This window comes from Watersipora subatra, chromosome 1 (genome assembly GCF_963576615.1).
Source record: "Watersipora subatra chromosome 1, tzWatSuba1.1, whole genome shotgun sequence".
In the NCBI taxonomy this organism is placed as follows: Eukaryota; Metazoa; Bryozoa; class Gymnolaemata; order Cheilostomatida; family Watersiporidae; genus Watersipora; species Watersipora subatra.
In genome coordinates this window covers 39,751,872-39,778,468 of record NC_088708.1, presented here as the reverse complement: position 1 = coordinate 39,778,468, position 26,597 = coordinate 39,751,872, and the positions used below count along the sequence as shown (strand labels likewise).

At 36.5% G+C, this 26,597-nt stretch overlaps 1 protein-coding gene across 1 annotated transcript; it reads right to left on the bottom strand.

Annotated features, from left to right (window-relative positions):
• Positions 1-541: 541 nt before the first annotated feature.
• LOC137399361 (serine/threonine-protein kinase unc-51-like) lies at positions 542-24,603 on the bottom strand. The gene is made up of 13 exons (XM_068085444.1): positions 24,496-24,603; positions 24,038-24,130; positions 21,290-21,340; positions 20,847-20,879; positions 17,586-17,673; positions 11,531-11,650; positions 10,484-10,763; positions 9,659-9,929; positions 7,308-7,653; positions 5,759-6,358; positions 4,833-4,984; positions 1,793-1,837; positions 542-1,305 (listed from the first exon to the last, which is right to left on the bottom strand). Exons 1-13 carry the CDS (start codon positions 24,586-24,588, stop codon positions 1,147-1,149), a joined length of 2,331 nt encoding a protein of 776 aa, XP_067941545.1. The 5' UTR covers positions 24,589-24,603; the 3' UTR covers positions 542-1,146.
• Between the last annotated feature and the right edge of the window lie 1,994 nt (positions 24,604-26,597).

The window sequence follows — 26,597 nt, the reverse complement described above, 5'->3', positions numbered from 1 at the left end:
CGTGTAGGGTTATTATGAGCGGCGGTAGAAATAGGCAATCTTATATGAAAGCTTGCGCTCAGTTAACAGGCTGAGCATCCTGCAATTGGACATAGCGTAAGTTCGTGAGCAGAGACTAACGCTGAGCCGCCAGACGAAAAGGCTGATGTGCTAGCGCATTACCAGTTTCCCATGACAGTCTGTCAGTCCAATTATTGGTTTGTTTATGTTTGTATGCTACAGCGTGTTACATGCACCAACAACATTTTTCAAAATTATCAATGTTTGCATCACCCACAGGCAGTTGCCTCGCAGGCAATAGAAAGTTTTTGTCAACAGTATTTTATTTACCTAGTGATTCTTGTCATTTAGGAGGTATTTCAAATGCTTTATTTGCATCCACAACAAATAGGAATGGCATCAACTCAAGGTCATCCCTCTTATCATCCTAATCCATTCATCAACCACCTAATCTTCTCATTGAGGTTCAGCTGCTAGCATCTCTTTTTTCTACCTTTTCTTTTTGCCACTTTTCCGGAAAAGAACTTATATCAGTGGTATTCTTTCCGTTTCACACAAATTTATCTACTTCATTAAAAATGTAAGCGATGGCATTATGGTCTACATTTTTCTAACAAAAAAACTTAAACAAGAAGTTATTAAATTGATAGAGTTAGCTTCAAGGCAAGCTCGCACCATAATTCAAATCCATAAACACCTGATTGAATCAATAAACCAAAAGTATGACCTACATAGGTACATAGTATGACCTACATAGGTATAGCTACATTATAGTCATATCATAGCATATGGCGAATGCATGATTTAATAGACATGGCGCTTTCTATAATCGTGTGTACGTTTTGTAAGATAAAAAGCAGCTAATGCAGCAGACACTAACTGTATATGGAACATTCAAATGCAGCAAGGATGCCAAAATAATAATATAAAATATGCACAAATGGTTTACCACACAATAAATAATCAGCTGCACTGACAAAATTTATACAAAGTGGTTATGCTGCCAATAATATCAAAACCAATTCCATATTACAAAATAGCGTCTAAATGAGTATTGACGAAAAATTCACGACTGACTAGGGATAGATAATTCTATTCTACAAGAGATGGGCCACTTATGAGGTTTCCTTTGCGATAGTCCGAGCTTCAATTGAAAGCGACACAGTAGCCTTGACCTTCTAAATAAATTAATCGTTTTTCTATTTCCTTCTTGTAAGACTCGAGAAGATCGACATCACGTCCCAAATCAGCCATCTGAATGAGGCCGTGTAGTAGTGTGTGCGCATTTTTGTATCTCTTCACACACTAAAAACAGAAGACAAATCATTCCTTTAACTTACCTCAAACCCTATGATATACTCCAATACAATAGGACTCCACAACACAAGAGTTTAGTGAGTTTGTGTTAGTGTAATTGGGTAAGGTCATCGCACGTCAAAACGGCAATCTGTTTTGCCCCAAGAAGGGGTAAGGATTGTTGTAAGTAAAGAGGTTTTTAATAGTGAAACTATTCACAAAAGCTTTTCTACTCATGGATTCTCTTTCTAGAAGAGAAAAGACAAATGATACGCATTACATAACTGAAACATTGATAATGATGCATAAACCGTTCAGAATATGGCCGCAGGAGTCAAACAGTAATATTGACTGTAGTTTTCAATAATGGTGAACCTATAGTTCAGTATTGCTTGATTACCTATTAGCATTACGAAGACGCCCTGATGACGCCCTGGGCATGCCAACATACGCATACTGTCTCAGATGATTTTGTAAACTGTTATAAACAACTCACCTCGACGTGTTTGCTGTGTATCTCATCCAAAGCAGCGAGTTGGCACTGCAAAAGACAACAAAAACAACATTGACAACCCATAAAGAACTTCCTAACAGCTATATATATAATGTAAAACTTTCAAAAAAATACATCCGATATTAAAACCATTCCATGTTGTAGGATGAGATTTGTCACCTTAATATAACGGTAACAAAAATTCACCGCGGGTAACCAAGGGTCCACCGCGGGTAACCAAGGGTCCGGCGTGGGTAATCAAGGGTCCGGCGTGGGTAACCAAGGGTTCGGCGTGGGTAACCAAGGGTCCGGCATGGGTAACCAAAGGTCCGGCGTGGGTAACCAAGGGTCCGGCGTGAGTAGCGAAGGGTCCGGCGTGAGTAACCAAGGGTCCGGCGTGAGTAACCAATGGTCCAGAGTGGGTAACCAAGGGTCTAGTGTGGGTAACCAAGGGTCCAAAGTGGGTAACCAAGGGTCTAGAGTGGGTAACCAAGGGTCCAGCGTAAGTAACCAAGGGTCCAGTGTGAGTAACCAAGGGTCCAGTGTGAGTAACCAAGGGTCCGGCGTGGGTAACCAAGGGTCCGGCCTATTACATTTGCTCTGTACATTTGTCCGAATGTTACGAACTAATTGAATACATTCAAATTCCAGATACCATCAATTCGGTTGTACAAGTCAGAGTGGTGTATACGTCGAGGTGTCAAGTTCAGTTTTAAAATCCTGGGTTTGACATGTACTTGCCGTATAAGTTGCCCCCTTCTCAGGCTCAATCAATCAATGGCGTACTCAACTCGACGTGGTTATTAATTTGGCACATGATGTTATCACGTGGAATGAAAGGCCAATAAAAGGGTCGATATAACAAGTCTCGTAGCACTAGATTATGACAAACACTTCGGGTTTTACCGGGAAGCCCATATCAAATATAGATGCTGCTACTCTACAGTTTTGTTTCAGCTTGGTCTAATCTAGTCATAATCTGATCATGTGACCCATATTTTCTGTCAAATAGCGCAAACTACTTTTGCAGCATTTTTCGACTATCACAGGTGACCAACAGGCTCCTCATGTTTATCAGAGGATGATGTGCACCCCTATGGCGCCTTACAGTGCCTCGCGTTGCACGTTCACAACTCGAGTTGTACAATTCGAGTTGCCGTGTTGCACAACTTGAGTTGCCGAATTGTACAACTCGGCCTGGGTTTATAATTAACTCGAGTTGTGTTATACGCAAACACGGGTTTGTAAAAAGAGCAAAGTGAGTAACTGGAGTGTCTCATTTACAGAACATTTACAGAAATTTAATAATAATAGTTTAAATATATAGACACATTTAAATTATATATATATTGGCGATATTTGCGCATATTTATTTCTATAAATATAACAAGACAAAAAACAATTGTAGAATGTAAAAAGCAAACTAAAAAACAATCTATGTGTGAGGTAGGCCACTTCTTTTTCAAATGAAAAGAGTTATCTCTCTAGAACCTGACAAGAAACTGAATGAACATCGAAAATGAACATAGAAATTATTTCAACGGCGTTTAATGATGCACCAAAATAAATTCCATATATAGAAAATATAGCTAGAGAAAATGAAATGATGAGATGTTCTCAAGCCGAGTTGTTGAACTCGAGTTGCTGTTAAAAGAACTCGGCCTGGATTTTTGATGAACTCGAGTTATATTTACAAACTCGAGTTGGTAATTTAAAACTCGAGTTGTACAACTCGAGTTGTGCAACTTGAGTTGCAAACTCGGGGCAGTATATTTCGCTATTAGTTCTAGTTTTACAGTACATACATAGTTTAATTTTTATTAGCTAACGGGTGCCTATTGATGTACCATTGTTAATATAACCAGATCTACGGTTATGCTACCGTAATACCAATATATTGCACCTTACTTTTGAAACGTCGTGTTGCGCGTTCACAACTCGAGTTGGGCAACTCGAGTTGTACAACTTCAGTTGTGAACACGCAACGCGAGGCACTGTAAGGCGCCATAGCAGGCCCCTCTAGCTAAGATTAAAAAATTAAACTAATACTTAAACTAGGTTCTGAGATATCAGTACTCAAAGTGACAACATGACAATAATAAAGAAATAGACACGCAAGGACAATAGACATGGTGTTATTGAATGCATGAAGTTTATTTGTGAAAATATTTCGACGAATGAGGTTGCATGAAAGTGTAAACAGAAGCACATCGTGTTCAATTATGTCACATTTGAGTCGCTTAGAGGGGATTCCAACCTATGGCATTTTTATTATTGCTGCGATGAACTGTTTGTTTTTGAGCTTTTAAGAGCTTGTAATCACATTTCCACATATTTTGTACCTACAACACAGCAGAGTAAGACATGGTGAACCTTTTGATACCAAATAACTGTAATGTGAATTTTGTTGCAAGTCAACCTTTAAAATAATCATTTGAATGATGAAGAATAAGACTTGGTGTTTGCTCTATCTCATGCTGAGGAGGATTACTAGCATTTTACTATTTCTCAAGTAGATCTTTATATGTCATATTATATAACTTCGATTTGCGATTGCTTTTCTTTAATCTAAATTCGATAGCATTGGTGTTTTAAAAACCCCACCGCCATATCGATCAAGGATGGATTTTTAAACTTGAAATTTGGTGTGAAATTTTCAACTTACGTGCTGGAATTTATGGTAGAATATTCCATATAACAAATTTCTCGTAATCTAGTCAAACAAGGCTACATAGATACTTTCTTTAAGAGCTATGAGAGTGTTATAAAGGTGATCTCAGGCTATGAGAGTGTTATAAAGGTGATCTCAGGCTACGAGAGTGTTATAAAGGTGATCTCAGACTAAGAGAGTGTTATAAAGGTGATCTCAGGCTATGAGAGTGTTATAAAGGTGATCTCGGGCTATGAGAGTGTTATAAAGGTGATCTCAGGCTATGAGAGTGTTATAAAGGTGATCTCAGGCTATGAGAGTGTTATAAAGGTGATCTCAGGCTATGAGAGTGTTATAAAGGTGATCTCAGGCTAGAAGATGAATTAAACTGACCAACTCTATAGCGTGCTCATAGATGAGTTTATCTGCTGTGTTGTTAAGGAACTGTTGATCAACGCCTCCACCACACGTCTCCACTCCTCGTGATTTCAGCAGTTTACACCTTTCCAAGCAAGTGTGATAGAGACCATTGAGCTCTTTGATAGCTACAATTTAGAAGAGGATGATAGCTGATGACTAATTAGAAAGCTTGCAAAGTTGTCAGACATTGACATCAAATAAATAAGCTCAGAAAAGTTAAATACATTGCTTACTGACAATTATATTAGTACAATTATATAATGTAGTACCCAGCTGACAGCAGCAAAAGCGATGCTTGTATTATATAATGGGTCCCCAAACTAGCAGCTTTTAAGCAACAAGTTATAGTTTGCTCAGATCACCACTTTACAATAGCATTTTTGTGGCACATTACACCACAAACAACAACACGGAACAGCCTTGAAAACAAACTCAAAACATCATTAATAAAATAGCATAACTTTTATATACTCAAAATCGAAGTGTTGTTTTATATCAAAAGCCATGACAAAAAACGAACGTTTTTTCTGTTAAAGCAGATTTGACGACGTATGAAATGACATGGTAATTTCATGACTGACCATCTCAGCACTTGGATTAAACAGGCAAGATAACATCAAGCCTTAATAAGGATGCAATGTGGATGTTGATAGATGCCAGCCATTTACTATATGCATAATCTGTTACTACTATCACATCATATTAGGGTATGGCGAGGATATACATTTGCTAACAAATGTAACTGTCTTTTATGTAGCTGTAACTAGAAATTGCAAAGTGGATAAGATGGAAACATGAGAAGACAACTGTGTTATTAATAACATTTTAAAAATCTAATTCCTCGTTTCTTACAAGTTTTTCAACTGTGAGGTAATATTCGTTACATAACCAATACTCACTGGCCTTGACTGCATTGGTAGGTTGCAATTGCTTGTCAGTTACTTGTTTCTTGGCCAGCTGTAGAGACAATGTAAGGACGTGTAGAGCTCGAATATACAACACTAACTGCTCCATCCGACGCTGTTTTTCACTTACAAACACAATGCAGCCAGAGAGTTTGTTCACATTAGGGGAATCCAACAGCGGAGAGCTGCGGCTCTGCGCCAGCTCTATCAGGCTGACGACTAACGAAGATACAAACTGCAGCTTCGCCAGTGTTTCGCGGTGCTCTGCATTATGCAATGTTTCTTCTGTTAAATCCGGTACTGCAAATATGACAGGTCCTTCCATGTTATGCGGAGATTGTGCATAGGGAAGTCCGATCGGGTCTCGATTTGTTTGACCAATGCACGGCAAATTTTCTTTGTTAAAATCGCCTGAGAATTCCTGCGCAAAGCTCGGTCGTTGGATGTTACCGAGAGACAACGCTGATCTTTCTGAGAAGCTGTGACTCGTTGGAAGTGTAGACTGAGGTCTATTTGGATTGCCAATAGGTGGATTTTCATGCATTGTTTGCAGTGAACCATCTGTGTTAGATCTCTGCTTATTAGTAAAAGCCCCTGCATATAAAATGAAGTCAACCATAAGCCAAGACATAATAATTATGATGTGCACAAACAACCAAAACAAAACTGCACCGCTTCCATAGGAATGCGAAATTTAGTACTTCACCACAAGTAACGACTTGCTGTAACTTTGCTGTTCAAATGAGTAAATATTCATTATAAAAACCTTTATCTTTATTAGCATTAATCGAGTGCCTTTTCTCTTTCAAAAATTGAAAATTATGGTTGAACTTTGTCATCAGGCCTACTAATCATCACGACTTCTTTCAAACTAAAATAAATGCTTCATTTGAAGAGATCTACAACATGTTTCATGTGAAGAGATCTACAACATGTTTCATGTGAAGAGATCTACAACATGTTTCATGTGAAGAGATCTACAACATGTTTCATGTGAAGAGATCTACAACATGTTTCATGTGAAGAGATCTACAACATGTTTCATGTGAAGAGATCTACAACATGTTTCATGTGAAGAGATCTACAACATGTTTCATGTGAAGAGATCTACAACATGTTTCATGTGGCTGAGTGAAACATACGAATGTATCATTAAGTGTTTTATGAATTACTAGAGGGTAATTTAAACTTAATGATATTAAATGTGTTAACAAGCTTTTCCATTCACTACCGATTTCATTTCCTTTTTTTGGCATTTGATCTCTTCGAATTCTCCATTAATCTGTTGATAGTAGAAGTGATGTCATTTGATAGGAGAACATAACTAGGCTAATTTAGCGGTAAGAGACTGGCTGGTTATTGGTGACAAAACAAGGTCTGCTCAGAAGCTAACCAGTTTGTATACCGATAGTGAACATGTTTACCAACTGTAGAGATAATTGTTAGAGATGGCGACAATCCCTTCTAAGCCATAGTCCCTTCTAGTGATTACCTTCCTTGCTCATTCATTGAAAGTCTTTATTTTAACATATAACATACAAACCTGGATAGCTTGGTGGAGTCCCAACAGCAAATGTGACATTGGGTGGCGTAAGGGATCCGATGTCCACATTAGAAGATTCAGAGCTGCGTCGAGACCGAGGAGACTCTGTCTTACTAAGTTTACGCATTCGAACAGGGGAAGCGTTTGGCAAGTTGCTATTCTCTTTGGTTCGGCCCCTGGCAGGAACAGGTAGTGGCGCCGAGCCAACAACTGGCGCAGTCTCTCCATCGTTGGATGCGGCTGACTTAGGCCTTGGCTTCTTTTGAGAGGTCTTTTGGGATAATTGATCAGCGACATGTGCCTTGTGATCAGCAGGACAGTCTTTGGGGACGAGGACATAACCATTCTGTAAGAGAACAAGACGGTGTCTTTAAAATGACCAGAATGATTGGCTTATTTTTTTATTCCTCCTTTAAAAAAAGGTTTTTTGATTAGTTGAGTTCAACATAAACATTTTGATAGCTTCCATGAGCAGCTACTAATCATCACAGATACACAAGGCAAATATTTCATCGCATTCTAAGCTATTGTAATTTATTTTCCATGAAAAATAATGCTATAACTGTATTTTACATTCCTTAAAGGTTGACTTGCAACAAAATTCACATTACCGTTATTTGATATGAACAGATTCACCATGTCTTACTCTGTAGTGTTGTAGGTGCAAAATATGTGGAAATGTGATTGCAATCATTTAAAAGCTCAAAATCTTTAATCAAAAGTTAATCTTTTGATACCAAATAACTGTAATGTGAAGTTTGTTGCAAGTCAACTTTAAAGTCTGCAAGTCTTTAAGGAATGTAGACTTTAGGAAGACTGAGTAGTCTGACGTATATATATATTGTATATACAGTCATACCTCAACATATCGGTATATAACAACATACAGTCATACCTCAACATATCGGTATATAACAACATACAGTCATACCTCAACATATCGGTATATAACAACATACAGTCATACCTCAACATATCAGTATATAACAACATACAGTCATACCTCGACATATCGGTATATAACAACATACAGTCATACATCGACATATCGGTATATAACAACATACAGTCATACCTCAACATATCGGTATATAACAACATACAGTCATACCTCAACATATCGGTATATAACAACATACAGTCATACCTCAACATATCAGTATATAACAACATACAGTCATACCTCGACATATCGGTATATAACAACATACAGTCATACCTCAACATATCGGTATATAACAACATACAGTCATACCTCAACATATCAGTATATAACAACATACAGTCATACCTCAACATATCGGTATATAACAACATACAGTCATACCTCAACATATCGGTATATAACAACATACAGTCATACCTCAACATATCAGTATATAACAACATACAGTCATACCTCGACATATCGGTATATAACAACATACAGTCATACCTCAACATATCGGTATATAACAACATACAGTCATACCTCAACATATCAGTATATAACAACATACAGTCATACCTCAACATATCGGTATATAACAACATACAGTCATACCTCAACATATCGGTATATAACAACATACAGTCATACCTCAACATATCGGTATATAACAACATACAGTCATACCTCAACATATCGGTATATAACAACATACAGTCATACCTCAACATATCGGTATATAACAACATACAGTCATACATCGACATATATATAACGACGTACAGTCATACCTCAACATATATACATATATACATATATACAGTTGTAGCTCGACATATATATAGCAATATACAGTCATATCTCGAAATATGTATAGCAATATACAGTCACACCTCAACATATATATAGTAAAATAACGTCATACCTCGACATATATATATATAACAATATACTGGCATATATTGACATATATGTAACAACCAGCTGTGCTTTTGGACATTGCCCCGGGTATTAAAAATCATCTTATAAACAATGAGAGGTAATGGAGTTGTCTGTCCTTGATTACATCATGCGTTTAGCATAGCCGTGAAGAAAAGTGATGCATAACTTTTGAAACAAACTAGCAGATAGACTAACAGATAGCTTAATTGAAATAATTATGATTAGCGAATTCTAACACAGACTTCAGCTACTTAAAGAGAGTAAACGACATTCGTTTAACGAAAGTTTCAGATAATAAAAGCTTGCTCATATTTTACATTATATAAATAATTCAACGCTTTTAGATAATATAAATTATTTCCCTTAAAAGAATATCACGACCCAACTGCTGCAAAACTATTTGCAAATCCTTTAATAATAAAATATTCATTTACAATATATAAATACTACTTTTCTATGACTTTTGGAGTCTGACGCATACCTCATCTTTTTGCTGTGATGCTGGTGCAGCTGAATTCTTGAGAGCGGGGCTATCCCGGGTCATGGAAGGCATGGACAGTGGGGATACACTGAGGGCTTGAAGACTCGAAGTAGATGTACTGTCAGTGCTGCCGGCATCAGCCGAACTATCCTTGCGAGTAATTGGCACAACAACCGGAGAGCTCATTTTAGGTCGGCTGTATTTCATGACGAAAGGGTGGCTAAAGAAGGCCTTAAACTCGAGTCTCTCAGAAGCATTCCTCTTTAGCAGCCTGTATGAATGAGAGATTAAAAAACATTTTTTATTAAAAGATGAAGCATGATGTTAATGTGAACTGACTGGGTACTAGGTGACTGGGTAGCCTGTGAGCTACTAGGCGACTGGGTAGGCTGTGAGCTACTAAAATGACTGGGTAGGCTGTGAGCTACTAGGTGACTGGGTAGTCTGTGAGCTACTAAAATGACTGGGTACTAGGTGACTGGGTAGCCTGTGAGCTACTAAAATGACTGGGTACTAGGTGACTGGGTAGCCTGTGAGCTACTAAAATGACTGGGTAGCCTGTGAGCTACTAAAATGACTGGGTAGGCTGTGAGCTACTAAAATGACTGGGTAGGCTGTGAGCTATTTAATAAAAGTTTTATCTAAATAAAACAGGTGCTAAGCATCGCTTTCTTCAGACATTAAGTTAATACAGCTAGTCACAGCTAGTTATTTTATAAACTGATATCAAATCATGAGATATAACTGGCATGATTATCACTGGCATGATATTGCTGCCAAATAACATACATAAAATAAAAGAACAGTTTCTCTTCCTAATAATACCTTAAAATAAGATCCTTCAAGAGGCCTGAGGTACGGCTAGGTAGTTTGGGGGTGAGCTGAGAGTTGCGCTCATAATAGGCCCTTAGTTGGGGTGGAGTCTCAGCATGAAAAGGGGCGTTACCAGTGAGACACTGGTATATAATAGTGCCTATGCTCCAAAGGTCAGCCTTTGCACAATAGGGCAGTGACATCAGTACCTCTGGCGCCATGTACATAGGGGAGCCACAAAGGGTTGCTGCCATGTTGCCATCAGCCAGGAATCTTGCGAATCCAAAGTCAGCTGTACAAAGGAACAGAGTATGCATTTGGTGAATGTGGATTTTTACTGAGAAAACCAAAATGATTTAGTTACTTAGCATTATTTAAGATTTTTGTCATAAAATCTAGTCTGTAGTGAAAAGTGCGTATTGATTGGATTTTGAAACAAAACTGAAAGGATGACATTAAATATTTGAAAATAATTCTGCCACATACAGAAGCAAATGATACAACCGTGACCAGTATAGCTACTGGCCTTAAACATGCCATAAAACATACCATAAAATGTATAATTACAATTACATGTAGTTTAAATGAAAGACTCGCTTTCATTATGCAAAATTTAGTAAACTGGAATGGCTCTACTCAAGTCTTTAACAGAACTAGATATGGTGATGGAGTTACTCTGCTAAAGTCTTCAACAGTACTAGATATGGTGATGGAGTTACTCTGCTCAAGTCTTCGACAGTACTAGATATGGTGATGGAGTTACTCTGCTCAAGTCTTCAACAGTACTAGATATGGTGATGGAGTTACTCAACTAAAGTCTTCAACAGTACCAGATACGGTGATGGAGTTACTCTGCTCAAGTCTTCAACAGTACTAGATATGGTGATGGAGTTACTCAACTAAAGTCTTCAACAGTACTAGATACGGTGATGGAGTTACTCTGCTCAAGTCTTCAACAGTACTAGATATTGTGATGGAGTTACTTTACTAAAATCGTCAACAGTACCATACGTGGTGACTAAACAAATTACTTCACACTCTAAAGCTATAAATCGTTACCAATTTTGATCTTTATTTCTGTAGGTTTAGCATCCGGTCGGGGGTAAGAGAGTAAAAGATTGTGGGGCTTGATGTCCCTGTGTACGATTCCTTTAGCAGTCAAAGCTTCCATTGCTCCAGCTACAGGCAATACAGGAAGAGCCATGACGTTCACACTATCCCTATACATGTATCAGATTATGGATCTTTATTGATTTGTGGCATGCCTTTTAACAGAACACAGCAATGTATCTAATACATTCTTCACGTACTAGATGGCCATTCGCATAGCTAACTACCGTGGCTTCTAGGACAATGATAATACGAATATAACGGTTTCTAAGTTTTAATGTGAGAGAGCAAAAGTACAACAAAGGAGTTTATTTGTGAAAATGAATGTAGATGAAACATCAATTATAAAATTCAAGTGAATAGATGAGGTTTGTAATTCTAGTTATAATACGCTAACTATTATGTAACAGAATACGATAATTGCAGAAAAAATCTTGGTAGATTGTCTTAATTCATGCGAAGGAAGCAACATTATAGTCTACAGAAGCAGTCTAGCAGATAATGTCAACAAATTCATTACCTAGTAGGATTGCTAACTTATCAAATATCATAATATGGTATAGTATAATATAGTACGAGATGAAATGATACACAGTAATACCTTGAGATACGAGTGTCCTAACGGGACCAATTTGAAATATGAGAAAAATTCCGAGCAACTTTTTGTCTTGAGATGCAAGAAAAATTTGAGATACGAGCGTACGAGATGGTTCCCGATGGGTGGCCAAGCATGCATGAGGCTGCTTATGAGAACAGCATCGCTCGGTCTTTCTCATAGAGTCAACAATAATTTTAAAAGTCCAGCCATATGTGAAGGTGAACGCTGTCTAAATGTGAGACAAAAAGAGCCAAGCTGGGAAAAAATAAAAACAAAATTAGAATCATTTTAGTGTTAGATTCAAACTTCTTTTCAAACGTGTGCATAATAAGCTAAATTTAAAGTTTATGTTATGTAGCATCACAAGTCTCTCTCACACCGGCGTTAGCCACTACATCTGTTTCGGATGTACGAACTCCATTCAGTATTGCACATAATAATGTTACACTTATTGCAGATCATAACCACTAGATGCATTGTGGGACTTATTGCAGATCATAACCACTACATGCATTGTGGGACTTAGTGCAGATCATAACCACTACATGCATTGTGGGACTTATTGCAGATCTTAACCACTAGATGCATTGTGGGACTTATTGCAGATCATAACCACTAGATGCATTGTGGGACTTATTGCAGATCATAACCACTAGATGTATTTTGGGACTTATTGCAGATCATAACCACTAGATGCATTGTGGGACTTATTGCAGATCATAACCACTAGATGCATTGTGGGACTTATTGCAGATCATAACCACTAGATGCATTGTGGGACTTATTGCAGATCATAACCACTAGATGCATTGTGGGACTTATTGCAGATCATAACCACTAGATGCATTGTGGGACTTATTGCAGATCATAACCACTAGATGCATTGTGGGACTTAGTGCAGATCATAACCACTAGATGCACTGTGGGACTTAGTGCAGATCATAACCACTAGATGCATTTTGGGACTTATTGCAGATCATAACCACTAGATGCATTGTGGGACTTATTGCAGATCATAACCACTAGATGTATTTTGGGACTTATTGCAGATCATAACCACTACATGCATTGTGGGACTTAGTGCAGATCATAACCACTAGATGCATTGTGGGACTTATTGCAGATCATAACCACTAGATGCATTGTGGGACTTATTGCAGATCATAACCACTAGATGCATTGTGGGACTTATTGCAGATCATAACCACTAGATGCATTTTGGGACTTATTGCAGATCATAACCACTAGATGCATTGTGGGACTTATTGCAGATCATAACCACTAGATGCATTGTGGGACTTATTGCAGATCATAACCACTAGATGCATTGTGGGACTTATTGCAGATCATAACCACTAGATGTATTGTGGGACTTATTGCAGATCATAACCACTAGATGTATTGTGGGACTTATTGCAGATCATAACCACTAGATGCATTGTGGGACTTATTGCAGATCATAACCACTAGATGCATTGTGGGACTTATTGCAGATCATAACCACTAGATGCATTGTGGGACTTATTGCAGATCATAACCACTAGATGCATTGTGGGACTTATTGCAGATCATAACCACTAGATGCATTGTGGGACTTAGTGCAGATCATAACCACTAGATGCACTGTGGGACTTAGTGCAGATCATAACCACTAGATGCATTTTGGGACTTATTGCAGATCATAATCACTAGATGCATTGTGGATATTTGTTACTTTGTGAACATAACAAGTGAATAAGAACAATAAAATCATGTTTGTCTATTGATATATCCTGTTTTTGTGTTTTTTCCAATGTGCATGGATTAATTTGTATTTAGTTATTTCATATAAGAAATATTGATTTGAGATATGAGTGAATTGATATACGAGCTCAAGCGCCGGAACGCATTAGGCTCATATCTCAAGGTACTACTGTAGTATGTTATAGTACGGAATGGCATGACATTGTATGGTATAGTGTGATATAGCATGGTATAGTATGATGCGATCCAGTTAATATTGTTCAGCAACTATAATATAGTTGATATATATATAGCATACAGTGCACCCGAGGATACGATTTTGAGCCATTCCAGGGTTGGCATCGTATGGTGAAAAAATCGGGGTATGTAGGAGTATAGAAACCATTGTAATGATATAATGCACATCTAAACATCTCTGGTGAAAATCGTAAAAATTTTATAGAGTGCTGTACATATTAAAAGTTGGTAACAAAATAATATGTTAACCTTACTAACTATAGTTACCTACAGTAACTTTATTGGATTTAGTGGTTGTGATCTGCAAAAAAATATAAAATTATAATGTACCGTAGGAAGTTCTTACCTTCGAGACAGACGTACGTATAAAAAAAACTTTGAATTCACCTCAAATAAGTTTAACTTACCAAACACACACAACTAAAGCTAAGCTTTAGTATGTATTTCTAACTATTTTTCGGAATTTCAACTTTTATCACTAAAGTTTTATCACTTATCAGTTTCTGTCTTTGCTTTCACTGTAACTTTAAGTGGACCTGTTTAAAACATTTTTTAACTTATTCCGGCAAGAAAACTCGAACGATGATGTTTTCGTAATGAAGTGGATTTTTGTTTGCAGGTTAATAGAAGTTGTCTGACCACTAGACCTGAGGTATGAAGGGATTGCGACTACAAATCTACTACTGGTTTTCAAAGAAAAATATTACCATTTTACACACGAGAATTGCTGAACTCATATAAATCGGTCATTATGTCTCTTTTAGGCGTTATGAAAATATTTTCGGCGAACAGTATTTTGACGTCTTTGTCATTTTGACATACGTAATAAGCACACCTACTGACCAATTTGAACTCAAGCGAACAATTTGTTGAATTTGTATGGTGAAATGAGATTTGTATGGGGATGTGAAAACAAATCATCATGTTTCATTTCAAAAGGTAAAAAAATCACTATCAGAGTAATCGTATCCTGAGGGTGCACACTGCACAGTATATACATGCATATATACAGATATATATATACAAATAATTGAGTTAAGATATATATATATATATTATATACATATTTATAGTAGAGTTGAAATCTACAGGCTGATGACTGCACAAGTACGAAATTGACAGTAGCTAACCAAGATCCGTATTTTATCTAATTCTCTACTAATGTATAAATTAAGGTTAAAGGTTGACTTGCAACAAAATTCACATTACAGTTATTTGGTATCAAAAGATTCACCATGTCTTACTCTGCTGTGTTGTAGGTGCAAAATATGTGGAAATGTGATCACAAGCTCTTAAAAGCTCAAAAACGAACAGTTAATCGCCGCCATCACAAAACCGCCATAGATCGGAATCAGTTTATTTCTCTGATGTAGTCAATCCGTTTGGTTATTGTTTTGACACGCGATGTTCTCACGTGAATTGAAAGGCCAATAAAAGGCTCAATATAAAACTTTTCGTAGCACGAGTTTATGACAAACACTTCGGGTTTTACAGAAAAGCCCTTACCGACTAGACGCTCGCTACTTCACAGTTTTGTTTCAGCTTGGTCTAATCGTCTAGTCGCAATCTGATCATGTGACCCATACTTCCTGCCAAACAGCGCGAATAATTTCTGAATATATCCTGAATTGAAAGGCCAATAAAAGGCTCAATATGAAACTTGTCGTAGCACTAGTTTATGACAAACACTTCGGGTTTTACCGAAGAGCCCTTACCAAATATAGATGCTCGATACTTTACAGTTTTGTTTCGTCTTGATCTAATTGTCTAGTCGCAATCTGATCATGTGACCCATACTTCCTGCCAAACAGCGCGAATAATTTCTGAATATATCCTGAATTGAAAGGCCAATAAAAGGCTCAATATGAAACTTGTCGTAGCACTAGTTTATGACAAACACTTCGGGTTTTACCGAAGAGCCCTTACCAAATATAGATGCTCGATACTTTACAGTTTTGTTTCGTCTTGATCTAATCGTCTAGTCGCAATCTGATCATGTGACCCATACTTCCTTCCAAACTGCGCGAATAATTTCTGCAGCATTTTTCGACTATCACAGGTGACCAACAGTCTCGTCATGTTTATCAGAGGATGATATGCACTTCTTCGAGCTAAGGTTAAAAGATTAACAAATTTTTATGGTAGGTTTTGAGATATCAGTGCTCAACATGACAGCCTTACAATGATGATGCAATAGATGCGTAAGAACAATAGACATGGTTTTATTGAATGCGTGAAGTATATTTGTGAAAATATTTTGATGAATGAGGTTGCACGAAAGTGTAAACATAAGCCATCTTGTTCAAGTATGTCCCATTTGAGCCGTTTTGGAAAGAGATACTAATCTACAGCAGTTTCGTGATGGCAGCGATTAACTGTTTGTTTTTGAGCATTTAAGAGTTTGTAATCACATTGTCACATATTTTGCACCTACAACACAACAGAGTAAGACATGGTGAATCTCTTGATACCAAATAATTGTAATGTGAATTTTGTTGCAAGTAGACCTTTAATCTATTCCAACACTCTAGTTAGTTTATAACATTGCACTTTTTAGAGCGTAGAGTGCTGTTAGCAGTAGGCCTGATCACTTATCTATTATATAAATGTATATATATACAGTTAAACACGGATAACTCGCCCACGGATAGCTCGAACACATTGTTAATTCGAATGGATGCAATAATAAATTGCTTTAGATAACTTGAACTTAGCATGATTAACTCGAACAGTTTTTTGTCTAACGGCTACCGAGATGGTTGTTATCACTTTAGAATATCACCTTATTCCAACCCATAAAGATAAACATCAACTTTTAGTAGTTCTCAGGCTTCATTATTACCACCATCAGCCAAATATTTTCGACTTTTCTAAAGGCTTGCAAAAGACCTAATTTTACCAAACAAACATCTGCTTTGCGATGGCCTCTCGAAAGCAAGGGAAAGCGGATAAACTTAAAGTAAAATCGGCAAAATTGATTTTGGTTAAAACACTCTGAAGAAAAATAAGTTTTTTTTCTGAGCGTTGTAACCGTGATCAAGTTTTGTCAATTTTAATTTGAAAATGTCCTGGCAGTCGCATCACCTAAAACAACAAACAAATCTCAAGTAATAGAACAATATCTATACTTTTAATAAAATTTTTAAAAACTTCAAATGAGAGGCCCTTTAACTTGCAACGAACAATCTATGATTTTGATTTACATATAGTTTGTATATGTACATGTACAGATAAATACATACAGTTGTGACAGTGCTCTAATAACTTGAACGCTCTGATAACTCGATCACTTTCTCTCGGTCTCGTGAAGTTTGAGTTATCCATGTTTTGACTGTATATATATATATATATATATAAAGATATGTAGCGGTGAGTACTAATTTCCCAAGAAATGATAGAATATCACAGCTTCTGGGTTTGACTTACCAATTTGAGATACGAATCTGGCAATGATATCTTCACTAAGAATGTGCTTGGCTCTAAGATAGTCGGATAGGTCCCCTCCATTGCAGTACTGCAATGAGAAGAATACTCTCCAAGATGAGACAACAATGCATGACTTCAGACATCTTTCATGAGATTACACATCGTGTGATGCAGCGGAATAAGTCAAATAGTACAAACTGTTATAAGACAATGTACTCAACTAGCTAAATAAATCTCACAAAGGAAGGAGCCATGCCTGGCTATGCACAGCTTTCATAATCACTTCAACAGTTTTTGCCTTCGTGATAATTATCAAAAATTGTATCCTTATGTGGCATCCTGTGACACAATGTTCACCATTAAATTATTACAATAATTTTGGCAGAGGAATTTGACTAACTTAAAAAAAGACCTTCATCCTAAAGGGTAACAGCAGAAACAATCCTAGAAACTTCGCAATTGTATATTTGAATATGAGCAATTTATTGAAGAAAATGGTGTCCGTTGTGTGTTAATTTATTTGAGCTTAAATCGCACCCTAAAAAGTGATTTATTCTAATGTAGCTCACAAGACTATAAATTGGGCATATCACTAGAATGGTCAATTGGTTGTACATCTCTTTCATAGATGACATCACAATATACCCCACCATCACTTTCTGCTGACAGTCAAGAATAGTGTCTAGAATATTTTCAATACATTCTTGTTATTATATGCCTGTGACGAATACTTAATTAATACATGTTTTGTTCATGCCTTAAAACGACTATTTCCACACTCAACATCATGTTTAGTGGTTGATAGAAGCCAGTTATGGCAGACCAATGTTTATATTCTGTGCAACAACTCGGGTTAGAAATCATGTTTAGTGGTTGATAGAAGCCAGTTATGGCAGACCAATGTTTATATTCTGTGCAACTCGGGTTAGAAATCATATTTAGTGGTTGATAGAAGCCAGTTATGGCGGACCAATGTTTATATTCTGTGCAACAACTCGGGTTAGAAATCATGTTTAGTGGTTGATAGAAGCCAGTTATGGCAGACCAATGTTTATATTCTGTGCAACTCGGGTTAGAAATCATGCAAACAATAACGCTGCTTTAATTTAATAGTTTCACATGCTGAGAGTTAAGTGGTTCCATGTTAGCAATTAGACAATGATATAGGCCAACTGCATAACTCTATTCTATATTCTCTACAGCTCTATTCTACACAGTGCATAACTCTATTACATATCCTGTATAACTGTATTCTACACAGTGCATAACTCTATTACATATCCTGTATAACTGTATTCTACACAGTGCATAACTCTATTACATATCCTGTATAACCGTATTCTACACAGTGCATAACTCTATTACATATCCTGTATAACTGTATTCTACACAGTGCATAACTCTATTACATATCCTGTATAACTGTATTCTACACAGTGCATAACTCTATTACATATCCTGTATAACTGTATTCTACACAGTGCATAACTCTATTTCATATCCTGTACAACTATATTCTATACGCTACATAACTCTATTTTATATCCTGTACAACTACCATAACGCGTCTATTGAACGCCAGGGCATCAATTTTAACCCCTTTTCTTCAGTGGCGTTCTATTAAAGGTGGCATTCAAATAAAGGTGGCATTTAAATATAGGTTTCATGGTATATTTCACATGTTGCATAACTCTATTTCATATCCTGTATAACTATATTCTACACGCTGCATAACTCTACACTATTCTATATTTTGTACACCCACTTGTTAACTTTAGTGTTAAACATGCCAACCTTGTAAAGGGTAAATCTGAGTAGGAAACTTAAACTGCAAAAACCGAGTTTTAGGTTTTATTTAAAACTGCTTGAAATACAATCATACATACATCTAAATACAATCATACATACATCTAAATGCAATCATATATCTAAATACAATCATACATCTAAATACAATCATACATACATCTAAATACAATCATACATCTAAATACAATCATACATACATCTAAATACAATCATACATACATCTAAATACAATCATTAAACAAAGTTTGAGCCGTAAACAATTCTGTGCCTAAATGGGAATGCTATACACTCTATTTAGAAAATGTTATCAACATAAAGGGTATTGCCAAAGAAGGAGAACTTTACTATGAAATCAATTATGAGTGAGTGTAATGTAGTTAGTTTTACGTTAGACTAGCGTGTTAAGTCCCGGTGCTAATAGCAGCTTCAGGTGCTAATGTACTTCAACTTGAAAGGCCCATTGCAAATAAATATTTAGGAGATGAATGACATGTTGCTTTTTGAAAGGATCCATTCCTTATCTTCATGTATATCTTTCTACTATCAATATACTTTTCCAACTTTGTGTGTATGTATGCGGGTATGTGTGTAGGTCCAGCCAGCGATAGCTATTGAAATCTTGGAATAAAGAATCTGTACCGCAGAAAATTTGATCTCGAACCCTCCGGTTCGCCAGTACGACGTCTTACCAATTCAGCCACACGAGCTAGATCTCTTAGATGCTTCGGCCCTCGACCAACTCGGTTTTCAACCAAAGATTTTGAGATTTGTTCGTCTCGGATCTCGAACATAAATTCAGAGCAAACCTGAGCGCCCGCATTGAAATTGGAGCAGCTCCGAAAACATTCCGTCACCAAACGGAGAAGCAATTGCGAACACCCTACTGTATAATTAATAATAAAAATGTACATTTAACGTGTGCAATCGCGAAAAGGATACACATTATGTGGTAGAAGCGATAGTTGTGATAAGAATGGCTTAGTCTGCTGTTACGCGCGCTTTTTAGCAGACTTGCTATTTGAATATTGCGAGTCCAAATCCAGCATGAAAGTGGTTTTTCGTTGCTAAAACTTTATTGCTATAACCGGACAGACAAATGACAGACAAACATTGAGATATATATATATATATGTATATACATGTATATGTATATATATACATATATATATATATACATTATATGTATATATATATACATATATATATACTTATATATACATATATATATATATACATATATATGTATATATATCATGTATGTATATATATCATGTATGTACATATATCATGTATGTATACTTATACATATATATATACATGTATATATATATATATACAGACTTATACATACGAGATATATAATATTTATCTCTTCAGGGAAGGGTTAACACAAGAGCTAAGGTAGCTACCATAAGGTAAACAAGAGCTCAAGCACAACATTTGCTTCCTTACCTCTATAATTAGATAGAGCATGTCGTCAGATTCCTACAACACGATATGAAATAGTTAAGGTTTGCAATACAATTAGAGTCAATACAGACTGCAACACAAGCAAAGGCAGAATCTATAGGAAGCACTTCATGCTGTTCACTTTGTCAAAATGTTGAATAAAAAAACATTAATCCTTTAAATGTGTTGACATGGGGCACACTGAACTGACTCAACTAACTATCATCATACCAAGACTAAAAAAAGGTTTACAAATGAGATGACATAATATATAGAAAGAATGAAATAGTTTTAAAGTAAAACTATAACTATTTTAGGAGGACTTAAGTTAAAGCGGTGACCAGGTATAATGATAAGTTTTAGAAAAGTTTGTTAGAAATCAATTCATATCAACAGAAACTACAGGGTGAAGACGAGCTTAGATGAGAAACAGGTATACCCCTCACCTTGCAGTCGTAGAGTCTCACCACATTTTCATGCTCTAGTCTAGACAAATCCTGCAATAGAAGATGGCTGTTTTAGTAATCTACCGACCACTATCTATAGACAACAAGAAACCTGTAGCCTAAACGCGGAACCATAATTGCGCAATAAAGGTTTATGAGTTACAGTCAGGTTGCCCATGACATTCAACTCATAGCTTCACAATATTACCTGATTTAAATGGCTGACATCCCTGCATTAAAAACAAGCCGACAGCCTTTAAAACTGTTGTCATATTGTTTGTAAAACGACAATATAACACGATCTGAATACCCCTAAATAGTCTGGACAGAAAGTAATGTCTACTAGCGCAATGTTTAATGCAAAACAAAAAAAGTTGATATGCATAAGTTAGTCCAAGTATAAGATACTTTCTTATCTTACTAAACTCGTGATTTGGTAACTCAAGCAAACAAGACCATAGCGTAAAGAGACACATTAAAAAAGAATTATACACTCGGGCTGGGTAACCGTACTATAATTGAAATCATACTGCATTTGCAATATATGCATTCATATAGCTAACAAACTCGCCAATAGCATGCCTAATTTTACAAACAAAACTACAAACTTGCTAAAATGGAAGTAGAGCAAAGCTCAGAGACAGCAAACAAAGCTTCAGTGCAGATGAATGAATTGAACTACACAGCCACTCAGTAGCTCAATAAAGCATAAATATGCAGACCCCTTAGTCTATGTTATATATGTATATAGCAGACCTTTTAGTCTATGTTATATATGTATATAGCAGACCTCTTAGTCTATGTTATATATGTATATAGAGTAAAATTGATCGATTGCACAAGTTACATTTTACTGCTACACATCAGCAGAGCCACAAAACCATGTTACAGATAAGTTACGGTAAGTTACAAACATGTCAATGACCGTATAGAGTCTGATGAGGTGATGCAGATGCATACGGGTAAGTTACAAACATGTCAATGACCGTATAGAGTCTGATGAGATGATGCACATGCATACGGGTAAGTTACAGACATGTCAATGACCTTATAGAGTCTGATGAAATGATGCAGATGCATACGGGTAAGTTACAGACATGTCAATGACCTTATAGAGTCTGATGAGATGATGCAGATGCATACGGGTAAGTTACAGACATATCAATGATCGTATAGAGTCTGATGAGATGATGCACATGCATACGGGTAAGTTACAGACATGTCAATGACCTTATAGAGTCTGATGAAATGATGCAGATGCATACGGGTAAATTACAGACATGTCAGCGACCTTATATAAAGCCTGATGAGGTGATGCAGATGCATACAGGTAAGTTACAGACATGTCAATGACCTTATAAAGTCTGATGAGATGATGCAGATGCATACGGGTAAGTTACAGACATGTCAATGACCTTATAAAGTCTGATGAGGTGATGCAGATGCATACAGGTAAGTTACAGACATGTCAATGACCTTATAGAGTCTGATGAAATGATGCAGATGCATACGGGTAAGTTACAGACATGTCAATGACCTTATAAAGTCTGATGAGATGATGCAGATGCATACGGGTAAGTTACAGACATGTCAATGACCTTATAGAGTCTGATGAAATGATGCAGATGCATACGGGTAAGTTACAGACATGTCAATGACCTTATAAAGTCTGATGAGATGACGCAGATGCATACGGGTAAGTTACAGACATGTCAATGACCTTATAAAGTCTGATGAGATGATGCACATGCATACGGGTAAGTTACAGACATGTCAATGACCTTATAGAGTCTGATGAGATGATGCAGATGCATATGGGTAAGTTATAGACATGCTAACCTACTCATAGAGTAAGTTATAAACCACCACAGAAGACATGGTACAGTTACAAAGAAAATCATAACAATAGTTGACATCCCCTACATCTTACATAGGTAAAATTGTTACAAGACGTGAGCAAAAACACAATTTGCAGTCATACCTCAACATGAATGCATTAATAGCTTAATACGTTCTGGGACTGAGCTCGTATATCTCAAAGCACTATTTCCTATATAAAATACCTAAATACAAATTAATCCGTTCCCATACTACAAAAAACCACCTTAAAAGGCTGAAAAAACTTATTTTTAATTGTGGTAATTCACTACAAACACACACAAATACCTTATTAGTGGTTATGATATGCAAAATGTTGTAACATTACCATGTACAGTACTGTATGGAATTTTTACCTTTGAGACAGACGTAGTCGTTAATGGTTGTGACCGAACGACTTGACAGCAACGAGTTCGGTACACTAGACTTTTGTGACGCAACGTAACATAAACTTTGAATTTAACATAAATGAAATCCGTATACTAAACATGCACTTAACGCTAAATTCTAATCTTTTACTATACTTAGCTCTAACTTTGTCTTTGTTTTAATTTTTTATTATCTTTTTCCGGTTTGGTGCTTTTAGCTTTAACTTAGCTTTTAGCCATAACTTTTAGCCAGCCTTTTCAAAACTTGTTTCAAACTGAATGGCTAAGAAAGACCGAGTGATGCTGTTTTAAAATGTGGCCTCTCGCATACTTGGTCAGTTCCTGGTCATCGAGAATCCGCTCTTATCTCAAAGTGTTCAAGTATCTGAAAACAGAAACTTGCTCGAAATTTTTTTTGTATCTCGATTTTCTTTTATGTTGGGGCATTCGTATGTCGAGGTATGACTGTACATTGATTAAGTATATACTGTGTGACCTTCACCTTGAGTATTCTGATTTCCTTGCTGAGCAAAGTCTGTGATTTGGGAATTCTCTTCTTGTCAATGCACTTTATGGCCACAAGCTCCTCAGGGTTCTACAATCAGGTCACATATATTTATTACACAAGCAATGACTTAACGGGTTCATAAAGCACACATATAAAGCACATATATAAAACACATATATGCTGGAAATGTAAATAAGCCTTAGATAAATCGAATGTAAACATATACAATCAACAATGAATTGACAAAGACTGAAATTAGTAACAAGGGAACTCAATGAATACAGAATTACTCTATGAAATAGGAGCAAGACCTGTCCTCGCAGCTATCAGCTTGTCTTGCGATGCTACAACAGTTGCTTGTGAGACTGCTCTATAGCAGTTCTTCAAAGGATGAAACAGATAGAATGGATGTTATACATTGTTTGTGAATTGACACAACACAAGAAACCTACATTGCGAAGCCTTCCTTTGTAAACAGTTGCAAATGCTCCTTGACCCAGTCTCTCTCTCAAATCATATTCGTATTCACCAACTTCTTGCATCATTGTGTCTGAGCACCTACCATGTATAAATATTAGGTATAATATAAATATATAACATGCAATTTAAAATGTTTAATATCAGAAGCACTTTGGTGACAAATTTTAATAGCTGCCCGTTACCTCTCCCTTAGCAAATCTATAGTAGGCCGTAGAACAGAAAATCAAATTGTAGTTAGCAACGAGTTTTAACTTTAGCCAGCATATAAACTACTATTGTCACCTTGGTACTGCCTTTACATGGCTTGATGCAGTTCTTAACCAGTTTCCAGTGATAGGGTTATGGTATAAACAAGATACTTATAAAGAAGAGGGGGAAAGAAAAGTTAGTTGGAATGAAGGAAGAAGAGAAACAAGAGTATGAAGGGAAGAAATCTAGCACAACAGCGAGACTAGCTATTCCTGTGCTACACACCATAGGTATAATTGGAATGTAATAGAAATAAGTAAATGGGAGCAATGTGGCAGAACAAAAAATACTTCAATTTACAAAGACTTGACTCGAACGTGTAATATATAATGAGTTTGCCACAGTTACAGGCATTGAATAGATTACAAAGATATTGATGTGAAGGAGATTCAGGTAATTGATCCTGTGTTGAAGATGAATGGGAATACTAAGATGGAAACGTTTGCGGTGCTAAGTGCAAGTGTACATACTAAGCGTGCCTAGAAGAGTGTTTAAATATGGAGGTGAAGCATACGGATAGCTTGATATAGCGCAGGAGATGTATAGGAAAAATAGAGCAGCCACTGTGGTAATTCTTAAAAATAAAATCATAAAATTCTTAATCATGATCATCATTATAATATGATTTTGTGGTAGCCTATTAATGGTCACATTCTTATCAGTCACTTCATCTTACCCGAACCTAATGTTTTACTGTGATAGTCATCTAGTCTACCCTTTGTAGACAGGGTGCCAGAAAAGGTGGCCCAAACAAATAGTTGGTATGGAGCTCTTAATAAAAAGCAACAAAATTTCAAGTAGTAAATGGGTGTGTTTACATGAAACTTATATTAGGCCTGGTAAATATTGACATTAACTCCTAAAACACTGAAATTCATTTTAGTTGAGCACAGCATTTGTTCTCATCGATATTCGTCTTTATCTAAACTTATTCAAACACCATGAACTAGCTCCAAGCCATTATTGATTAAGGTATATACTTTAAACCAAACGAGCAAAGGTTATGTTGACCATTAAAGGCCAAAGGTATTATTAAACTAATTAATAATGACAGACTAACTCTATTTTATTCACAATACACTCACTAGAGGCTCACAAAAGACCTTTCAGAGCAAGCTGTGTCAGACCTAACTGTCTTTAGACTATTATATCGTAGTTGTCCTTGTCATGTATCAGATTTGATAGATGACCTCACAGAGAAAATCTAGATGTTATATGATTATCAAAATTGGTCTAATCTTAGCTTTCTCACTAAGAACCTCGAGGGAGGTAAAAAGGGAACAAGAACTCCATGCCATCCCGTTGCTATTATATATATATATATATATATATATATATATCCTTTTCTATTTTTACTTTGTTCTTATTTCAATTGCAACGCAATTAATTAACCACTAAAAACATTCTGTGGCCCCAGCACTCGGCCTTTTATCCTACTCCACCCAATCTCGAAGCGCCCGAGCCCAAAAATGTTTTGAGAAGAGCATTAGTTGTAAATGGAAGCACATACAGAACCTTAGATTGTCTCTAAGAGAAGAGTGTTTAGATTTATCTTCACATGTATTCACTACTACCCCATTTGCTCACGTAAATAACTTGAACCGTTACTTGTGTCTTCACTCCTCCAACGAAGGAATATTCGCACATTGTCTATGGCGTCTTACAGTGCCTCAAGTTTGCAGCTTGTGTTGATAAGCCGGGTTATATTTACAAACTCGAGTTCGTAAAAGTAAGGTGCAATATATTGATATTACGGTAGCATAACCATAGATCTGGTTATATTAACAACGGTACATCAATAGGCACCTGTTAACTAATACAAATT